General features: G+C 33.6%; 1 protein-coding gene and 1 long non-coding RNA gene across 2 annotated transcripts in view; one reads left to right on the top strand and one right to left on the bottom strand.

Moving 5' to 3' along the window:
• Nucleotides 1-246: 246 nt before the first annotated feature.
• On the bottom strand, nucleotides 247-4579 carry LOC148620331 (uncharacterized). Its single transcript, XR_015921781.1, has 3 exons — nucleotides 4505-4579; nucleotides 3266-4192; nucleotides 247-601 (listed from the first exon to the last, which is right to left on the bottom strand). It is a non-coding gene; the product is annotated as an uncharacterized LOC148620331 (long non-coding RNA).
• LOC148620330 (uncharacterized) overlaps nucleotides 3935-10985 on the top strand; it is a 66625-nt gene continuing 59574 nt past the window's right edge. Inside the window, exon 1 of the mRNA XM_088581122.1 lies at nucleotides 3935-4052. Within this exon, the coding sequence (XP_088437248.1) occupies nucleotides 4007-4052 (46 nt within the window). The 5' untranslated portion in view covers nucleotides 3935-4006. The remainder of the gene's footprint in view (nucleotides 4053-10985) is intronic.

The raw sequence follows: 10985 nt of genomic DNA, 5'->3' as shown, positions 1-10985 counted from the left end.
CAATATTGTGTCTGTAAATATAATATTAGTTAATACATGTAAGAAAAATGAATACGCAGGTTTTTATTAAAATTAATTTATGTGTTAATTTTGGGGCATTTTATAATGCAAAAAAAATGTGCCTCGATACAGGAAAAAGTATATATTTTACTTAATGTAAGTTGTACATGTAAGATACATTTTTAGTTTACCTTTTAAAAGTAGTGTATGCCAACAATAAAGGCGTTTGAGAATGGTTTCAATATTCTACAAATATGGTACACAGTCTAATTCTAATGGAAATTTGACTTCTTTTTAGGGCGAAATTCCATATTTTGGGAAATGAGAAAATGAGTCCAGTGACGCTCTATTTTCTTACCATTTATGGGATAAGGATAAAACGTTGCATGACATGTAATAAAATGGAGCAAATTAAATTCGGGCTCCTTAAATGATGGAGCCACTCTAATCGCAACATTCTTGACGAAAAATTGGAATGTTAAATCAAAGCTGACTGAAGTTTTTGGTGCTTTGCTGCCTTCTAGTTTCGTTGCTGGTCCGGACTGCAAAAGCATTGGTGCGGAACACGAAAAGTTAGTTAAGATTGTGAATCCTTTAAGACCTGAAATACGGAAAATTCATAATTAGCTGCCGCAAGAAGAAATAGGAAATCATTGTGCATTGTACTGACAACGCGTATCACATCTTCGAAAGAAATAGGAAATCATGGTTCATTGTACTGACAACGCGTATCACATCTTTGAAAGAAATAGGAAATCATGGTGCACTGTACTGACAACGCGTATCACATCTTTGAAAGAAGAAATAGGAAATCATGGTACTGACAACGCCTGTCTTCGAATAAGGATATTTTTACAGTGTCATCTACATGTATTTAGGCCAATATATCGATAAAATAATTTTGATACACAGATATCTATATCATGGAGGACAATTGTGAGAAGTTATAACTTAAGTCAAATGCCAAGAACGTGATATTTTTTCATCGTAAAGTAACGTTGAAAAATATCCTTTTACAACATGACTGACCACTGCAACAATATGATGCTGACAGACTTTTGAATACTCTATATAAATGGTATATAATATTGTTTCCCGTACATATTTCAGTACGCTTTTTGTTGTATTAGCATATAAAGAAGCATATCAATACGATTAGCCTTCGGGGATGACCATGTGATTTTAAGGTGGGGAGAGGGCTGGCTTTTTTTTAATAAATATCCTTGGTACATGTAACACCTCTTGGAAAACAGTTTGGAAAACATTTCGACCTCAGCCCAGTTATTTCATACAGTTGGAAGTATATAATCTTTCCCCGATGTGGTTGATATCAAATTTTCTGACCCGCAAAATTTCTAAAATAGTCTGACCCCACATATTGGCCAGCCCCCGCCCCTCTGAACTAAATGGTCGTCCACTAAGATAATTAAGCAAAAACGTTATATTTATCAGTACAATTTATGTAATGCATGTACAGAGAAGAGTACCAGTAAATACATGTGTGGACATTAAACATTTGCTTCTCTCTCGTAAATCTAAATTCTTATCATACTGAAGCCTCAAACTCATATGAAGTCGTGTTCACTCGAGACATGTTCGTCTCGAAACAGTACAGATTACTACAAATCCATACTAGTGAAAAAAGAAACGTTGCTCCAATGTCATGCCATATAAGTTGTAAGATAACAGAGTTATTTGATAGTGACAAAATATTTCAAGGACCAAACGCTATACAAATAAAAAAAGATAATTAAATCAAAGACTGAAGTTTTCAATGTTGCTAATCGTCAAATATTCACTGTCACTGATTTTGGCATACTTCAAACATACGAAATGGCACAGATTAAGCAGCAGGCAATGAATGAGTAATCAAGGGAACCAAGGTTATAGCGGTCATCAAAAGAATGTAATCCAGGAACAAAGACCAGACATGGAAAACAGACATACACAACAAAGAACATAAAGTAACTAAAATCATACATACAAAGTAACAAAAGCAAATGAGCAACTTCTGTAGTGATGACTTCAATCTTGTAGCAACATAACCCAGTTCCAGAAGCCTATTTGTTAGAGTTCTAGCGCGATACAATAAGTCTGTGTAGTTTCGGTAAGCTCTGGCATAACGTATGAGTTGTGATATGAACACTCCATTCGCAGGTGATGAAGGGATGTTGCCACAGATGAAAGGAAAGTTGACAATTTGAATGAAAAATCATCACGTTTACATAAATATCGGGGCGTGCTAATGTATATGACCTACATAGTCTTGTAACAAGCCTCAGTGCCTGAATCGGAAACTGGGCAATGTTCAAAGCTAACCAATCATTTTATGTAAATCCCGTTCTCGTACAAGCAAGAAATACACGTAGAACACTTGTATGATACTTAAGAGGCATTTTTTTACTATGACACTATGGTGGTAATCACGGCGAGGACCTGCAGCATTTAGTGTCGTATAACTACATATTTATGCAAATCAAATGCGAATATTAAGTACTGAAATTACGAGTGCAAGACGTCGCTAACTATATTAGCGACTTAAAAAGAGCATATTATTTTTTTTTAAATTCGAACAAAATTACTCTTCGCCCGAAGTTTTCGAAAATTAATTAAATCTAACGTACCTTTCTTTTTTTACTATCAATATTATTTCATAAAAAATTGACACGGAGTTGGAGTCATTATGCTGCATGTGTAATGTAATCTAATGAATAACATGTGTCATTGCTCTAAATCATCGATTAAAGAAATGGCACCCAGAGTGGTACATATTAGGTCGGTAACCACTTAAAAAAAATGTCATCCTGGCCATTTTAAGTCAGTCAAGATTTTGCCGACAATTGGATGATAGTAGGATTATGTCATATTTAGACGTTTAACCAGTAACCCTGCAAAAATACGGTATGTGTAAGTTGAGTATTAATTTAGTAATACAATACTGTCATACTCCAATTGATGGATCTGACATCCTAAGAACATTCCTAGCCAGTCTTTTATGATACGAATAATACGGGCCATTCTTTGACATGTTTTAATGTTGGCATGAAAATAATCGTCCCAGTGAAAAATGGAATTCATTAAACTAAATAGTATAATTGCGTAGAAATACGATTTTCGATCAAACTAACTTACAGATAAGGAAATGAAATACAAATATTGCATGTTCATACAAAATCCATTTCATTCGGAAAATTGATGAAATTTCCTCCTACGTCAAACAATTGACTCGTTATGCGTTAGTTTAACATGGAATACAACTGATTACCTAAGTATAAGACTTGGAATTTTTCCTGGAACTGGGCCATTCCTCTTTCTTTAAACCTGCACACCCTTAAAGGTTTATAACACTGCTTGACACATTGCAACTTCCATCAAAGCACGTGCTTTTTTCCAATCAACTATGAATTTCGAAATTGACTTTTGATGTTATCGGCATGACGTCTGCTGCTTTTTCGCGCGCTTTGCAAGACGACGAAGCATTCTACCGGAACGCGAAATGAATATCAATCAGTTAATAATATTGATCGGTTGTCGATTTCAAATATGAACAAAACACCAAGTAGTGGCTGCTGTAACTGATCGTCAAGCAATCCAATAATTAATGCGGCCTGTAGGTGTGTTGAAAATTCACTCAAGTGCATGTAAATTATAGCGGAGCATTTAAACAGGCTTTTGACTAACGAACAAGTAGACCTTTATCGAATTATTGGTAATTCATAGCTAAATGACATAGTTAAGCCTTGCTAGAAAAATGTATGATCATATTGTATTATTTGTTTTCATTCTCAACACGGTATAATATAGTGAGCCTGGCTATACGACGTTTTTCATAATTCATCGATATCAGCCTGGAATGTTGGAATTTCAATTGGAATATTATTTCGTGGTTAACAGTTACATATAGCACAGATGTTACGACAATAAAAACAATGAAAAACAAAAATTAATCTTATTTTCACAATCATACGCTGTAAGGCATGAGTCCAATAACTATATAAAATTCACGATGCCTTTTTTCTGGATTTTGATTGGAATATTATTTTTTCTGCAAGGTAAGTTCGTTCCTCATAATTATTTATAAAACCCATGCTTGATCTTTGTTTCCCACTGTTTTTTATTTTTTCGGTTTATTTTGTATCTTCTACTGACAGTGAACTTTTATATCTTCATTTGTATGGCATGACTGTCCCATCTAAAATTTGGAAACGAAATGATAAAATCAATGCGTATATTTGGAAATATTCAGAATTAATCCAAAATCCCCAAAATCAAACGTTACGTTTTGATTCATGGTATAAGATAGATTATAGGACAAAAATAAACAATATCCGTGCCCTCCCCCCTTTTCTGGATATACAGGATACAAAAATGCAAAGACAACATTTATCGGTGTACACATAGAAACGTCGCTATTAGAATTAATTAGTTAAACCGGTTAAGTGCTTGCAATTCATAATACCTATAGATTTTACCTGCATTTTTAACAAAATTTTAAATTTCTCACCTTCTTTTTGACACATTCAAATCGATAGCTCAGTTTACCTTTGTTAAAAATTTTCCATAATGAACTACTGTGCAGTCCATACAAAAAAAACGTTTGTTAGACTGAGTCATTGAGAAGCTTAATTTTATTTTATCGAAGTTTAATTTTTTTATTGTACCACACCTGATTCTTTCTTGATTGTTATCAATTTGAATGAAGGAAAAGATGGATAAATGAATAGAATATCACAATGGAGTGAAAGGTATTCAATACCTGACGGTGGTATCGCTGCACGGAGTTGCATTGATTTATTGTTTATTGTGCATTATTTACCACGGGTTGTGAACAGATTTGTACATTAAGATGAAATTATAAGAAACAGTTGGCGAATCAAGAAATTTGTAAAAAGGGGTTAGAAAAAGAAGATTCAAGCTGTGATTTGCTCATATCGTCCTTATCTTACCTGATATTGACAATATTTTCAAAAAGGGTGCTTCGATTCTTACCAATGGACCCCTCCCCTTCCCCGCTTTGCTCCGCCTCTGGCGTATTACACAAAATCAACCCGTTCATATAGAAATCTGATTTTTAAAAGAGCAAATATAATACATGTAGGGGATGTTAAAACGTATGATAGAGAAAATCATGGAGATATTTTCATTTAGCAAAAAATGCATAAACAAAATAATCTTAAAATTTGATTTTGAAATTGAAGTGATTGCATGGAAGATACTTTATATGAACTAGAAAAATAGCCATGAAGAAAAAAAACACAAATTTTCGTATCTTTTAAAACAGGATAACGAACTTGAGAAATGCAGTTTTTACGCCCGTTTAGCTTGATTTGAATTTCAAAATTATCATTGATACAATTGTAAATGTTATTAGTTAACTGTTTCTCCCTTCTTTATTGTACTCTCAAGTAGCATAAACAAGACATTATTTGTACATTAGCACAGACAATGTTAAAAAACGACAATAAATAGAGACGGATTCTCTGTGATAAATAAGCTGATTGTAAAAACCATGCGACATTAAAGTCGACCAGCGATAAAGACGAAACTGTCAGAAAACGGGTTAAATTTAAGTATAAATGTATTTGTATTACTTGAAGAAAATCTGTAATAAGTGCATAAATGTCATGAATCATAACGTTTAAGATTGTATTAGTAATTTAGTAATATATATTATCGCATTTTTGGTATTAAACCTGACGACTTTGGCATTTAGAATTATATTTATTATTGATGTTTTAGAGATTTATCCAATAGAGTTATAAAGTATTCCAGTAATGTCGATAGAATTAAACGACCACCACGTAAGGCTCTATTCTCATATGCTTGATGGTTGACTTCACAGTGCATAGATTCCTGTAATTGGAAAGTTGAGATAACCCGGAAAGTCCGTGTTAGGATCGGTTACTTAAGAGTCGAATAACATAGGATGTCGCATTATTGTTCCATCCGACGTGGAGAAATTCAAATGCCTGTAGTTCGTCCTTTTTCACGCCTACTTAGAAATAAACATCTCTCAAATTGATTCAATGTTTTTTTTTTTGTTTTTTTTTATAAAATGTATATCAAATAACCACTTACAATATCCGGAAAAGTTTGTCTTGTGGGAGTAATGTCAATTATAAAAATGTTATTTCATGAAAGTCTCTATCTTATATAATCGCTCGTATTTTCGTTTTGTGTGCAATTTCTAGGCGACAACACGATGGTGTCCACCTTACTACTTCAAAGGATCTTTGATCTGAAAATGTATACCAGGCATATAGACCTGTTAAACAAAGAATCTACTTTGCTGCGGAAGGTGCTTGTTTGAAGTACAACACTAAGTCGTCTGAAATCTACATAGTGTTTTTTTCAAAGTAATTTACATGTTCAGTTAACAAAATGTATTGCAGGATAGCGTTTATTTTCTTTCTATGATAGGCTGTTACGAATTAACATTAAAAACTATTTTGACCATAAAAGTATACAAGTATCATCATTCTTTATGTATGACCATTATCAGTTTACCACTAAAGCACAGTAGCTACATGATCATGCGTCTGATGTTTAGTACCATAAATTATACTTTTGGAGCAGATTCAACTTATTTCGAATTTAAGCTGTCCATCTGACTCAAACAGTTCATTATAATTTCCAGAGTTGTTACGTTTCCTCAAAGCTGGCAAACCTATATAATACTCAACAGACATGCGCAATGATTCGTGATGAGAGATTAAGTGTTTATTAGGTCTTGGTTTGTTTACTAACACACGAGGCGTTCATACATGTAAGGTACGACCAAACCACTGCGACCAGAGACAAGTTAAATTGTAACTACTTGTAAATAGTGCAATATAATCGTGCATGCATTCACTGCGTAAAACATTACACGAGTACATTTCTGTTTAGACCGTGTACATCTGTCTGTTATACACTACATCTGGCTTAGGTACAATTTGAATATCGATCCCATTGGTAGATCAAGGGGTGTGGCTGGGGTTGGAATATTTTGCAAAAAAAAAACAAACAAATAAACACCCTTTTCACGACTCCCTCTTTCAAAATCTCTGGATCATCCCATGTGGGCGATTTTTGGGGTTAACATTGTTAAAACTTATGGGACCATATTCAACATTTCATTAATTCTCACTTTCTTAAAGGTCCCCAGTACGCGTTTTAACTCGATTACTAGTGCATGTGCATTTGTATTAGTTATTAACTTAGTAAAATCCAAATGTTTATCATACCTTAGATAACTCACCAGTAGATTTAATGTAACATGAGTGGAATTCTAAGCTAAACACAATAAAATAATCTACCTTCGGAAATAGTTACGTACCATTTTGTGTAAGAATCAGGCATTGGGTAGCACATCCTTTTTCTCAATTAGGTCTTTTTTGCCTCGAATATGTTTAATGCATCTTGAAAATGATCGAAAAGATATTAAAATTTATCCTAAAGCATACATGATTTGAAGTGATGCATTTCAACTAGATTTAACATATGAGTATCTTAAAAACTTACAAACACTATGATGGTTAATTCTGGGGGTTATAAGGCACAAATACTTGGATAATGTAATCAAATCTATGCGTTTTCTCCTTCATGTGCTGACTCTTATACAGGGAAGGCCTTAAGAGATCAGACCACGAGGAACATATTGACTAGTATCACAATCCTAGACTGGACGAATTCCTGAAATTCTTTAAAATCCTTTAAGTTGTTTAATTGAAAAGCAAGGAGACTGTAGCAATTTCTATTCTCTGCCAGTCAGAGATATTGTCTGTTGAGAATAAATCCGTCAATTTTGAATATGACAAACTTGTGAAGAGCTCTGCTATTTACGATTCATCAAAACCAAGGCAATATATTTAATTAATCCCTCTGTGGAATAATTTACCATATTTGATGCGCGTGTATCACGATCGTACAACTCTGCTCCATTTCAGGTTGCCAGTGAAGATTTCACTACTAATTGGAATTGACTTTTGAAGCACAGTGTAAAATCTCTTTAAAATCATGGCTCTAGTATGTTTGTAAATGTTGAAAAAGATAGAGATACGAATCTGAAGGACATAAGTTTTAACCGTTTTACATGTATTTTGGTGTGGTGTAATGGATTCATTAACATTTTAAAAATTAAATCTCTCTCGAGTGACCTTTTATCTTTTGGTCTTTTCTTTTTTTCGATGATAATTCCCCTTTGACCTTCTGCTTTATATATATACTGTAACTTATCACTTGTTGTGGTGTACTTTTTTGATATTTTCGCATTGGACAGAAAAAATACCTGCCAAATTGATAGTCAACATTATATAACGCTTATGATTTTATGATACCGCGAAAATTAATACCCGCCAATATGTTCATTTGACAGAGTCCGCGAAAATTAATACGTTCTTACAGTACTATCTTTACTTTAACTTCTACCTTCGTATTGTTTTCTTTTGTTTTTACAAGTCCTTATATGTGTTTTCTGGGTTGCATGGATATAATTTGCTCAACTCTCATTCAGCACACGCATTTAGTCCGCGTTTATTCTCATTAACATCCATATATGCATCTGTTTCTACTGACACTGACATGTTCAAGCTTATCTATAACACTGAACGTGTATAAGACCTATTCTGACATTTTAAGAAGTCTAAAACACATACATGTACATATACACATGTAGATTATCCTTCAGTAACGAGATGTTTGCATTGATTCTCCACTATACTCGGCGTCACATAAATAAGATACTGTTAAACTTTTAACAAAAATATTTTCTACGACTTTATCGACACCTACCGTCGTTTAAATTGTCTTAAATGACTTGCTCATTCGTTTAGCCAAACGGCTTCTCCCTAAACATTGAATCGTTAAATTCCGGTCAGATTTTAATTCTCGGTGCCAATATTTACATTGTAAAAAGTCGGCCATGTTTACAGTGATCGGGTTGCTAGGAGATGTTGTTTACGTTTAAATGGTTTGTTCAAAAACCGAAGAACCCAGAATGCATTTCGGTGTATTTCGGATATCTCGGTTTTTTTTTACGCGAAAAACGTACAATACCGAGAAGTTGATCAAGCAGACGATTGTCACCGGAGTTCGACGGGAACTTACGAACTTCGTTTGTAAACGAATCGTCCCGTAGAAACCAACATGGCGGATATTAGTATGGGATTTTCCCGTAAGGATTTGTTACGCATGATTTAAGCTAATAAGCGACTCGTTGGTACTAACACTCATGCATATATGCTAACTATCTTCAGATTAAATAAAGAGAGACAACTCTGGCGGTAAGTCCCCACGGTTTAAAAAGTAGAGCTTCAATTCGAAAATGAGTTGTATGTGACGTCGAGTAAAGAGATGGTAAAATTAAGAATTTTTACATGACAGCTGTAGCAAGCATATCAAAATCTAAATTTTATTATGGAGAGTTGAGAAATAATTTACATCTAGAATCGCGATTTTCCCCTTGTAATCTGTAGAAAAAATCTCTCACAAAATTGAATCAGCACCCTTTTATTAAGAAGTCGCGTACAATGGCGTAGAATAGGAGAAAATAGTTTTCCGTCTTACGTCCGTAAACAATTTAATATTAATTTAGATGTACTTGCCCATGCACATGTTAAATGATTTGTCGTAAGTTTTATTGTTCCTTGGCTTTCCATCGATAGTTTCAATATAATGATAAAGTGCAATGTAGTTATAACTTGATAATCGTTTCATAAACTAACTGCACACCTTACTTTCTGTTTCAATTAATAAAAAGCAGGAACCGTGGGCTCGGGAGTGGTGAAGTTCATAACGGAGGCGTAATTGTATTTTTTTCTTCGATTACTATATAAGTAAATAGTTCAGATGATATAATCGTATGTCAAATATTGGGCGAAATTTACTTAAATAAGAATGTATAAATTGATCGCATGTTACAACGACCTTTAAACTTAAATTACCATAGATCGAAGATGCATCATTAAATTGTTTTGTGCAAACGTCATGTAGTTTTTTATCATGTTGGGTCAAGCTAGATGCATAAGAATGTAAACTGTTTTTTTTTTTTTTTTTTTTTTGAATGGAGAAAAGACGTGGCAGACATATATATTTTGTTAATTGTTTTGACTATATAATGTGTACCCATAACTCAATTTTGGAATCTAAAAAAATAATCCTATCTATAAATTAAATAAATGTGTGTGTTTTTCTTACTACACATATATGTGCATGTACTAGTAAAATAAAACCCTCTTAACAGTGCTCTACACGTATTCTTTGACCCGGATCGATGGCAACGGAGATTGTTTTGGTTTTACACTAGACATGCCAAGTCTCACTCTCAGGTAAACCGGAAGCACCACTTTCAAATTAGTAATTATATTGTTTTGACATGAGATGTTACTAATAGATTATGTAAGAATAGTTTATGCAAATTTTCATTAATTTTGAAAATTGTAATTAAACACGTGTTTACACTCAATGAAACATAAATAACATCGTCAGTCAAAATAGGTCATTTTATTCGGCACTATCATTTTTGAATTATTCCAATAACAAAGCCCTTTTCGTAACTTAAATGATTGTCACAGCATTTGAATATAAAGCCAGGAATTTTCCTTCCAATCCAAAAGTTAAGTACAGTAACACGAAGTATTAACATGCCATATCATACCCAAACTAAACGAAAGGGTTGTGTATGGAAACATCTTGTCTGTCCGTTCGTCTATCCGTTCGTCTGTCATTCCGTCCGTCCCATTTTTGTCCCAATTACGTACATGTACATGTATCTCGGTTCCAAATAAAAAGGTTGGTTTTAAATTTGTGGTGTGGCTATATAAAGCTAAGGCATATGTTGTAAGCGATTTTTGGTTACCCTCCAATATCAACTTCCTATTTTGTGGGCTTTGCAATTTTCACTTTATGATATGATAGAGAAAATTTTCGTCACAATTATCTCGGCTCCCAAAGGATGTAAATAGATGGGGTATACGTTGTGTGAATATGATAATAGTTACGTCCGA

Source organism: Perna viridis, chromosome 4, assembly GCF_037379345.1.
Source record: "Perna viridis isolate PV_CMFRI_1.1 ecotype Kerala chromosome 4, ASM3737934v1, whole genome shotgun sequence".
In the NCBI taxonomy this organism is placed as follows: domain Eukaryota; kingdom Metazoa; phylum Mollusca; class Bivalvia; order Mytilida; family Mytilidae; genus Perna; species Perna viridis.
Note: the sequence above shows the minus strand (reverse complement) of the source record. Positions and strands in the feature narration are given on the sequence as shown.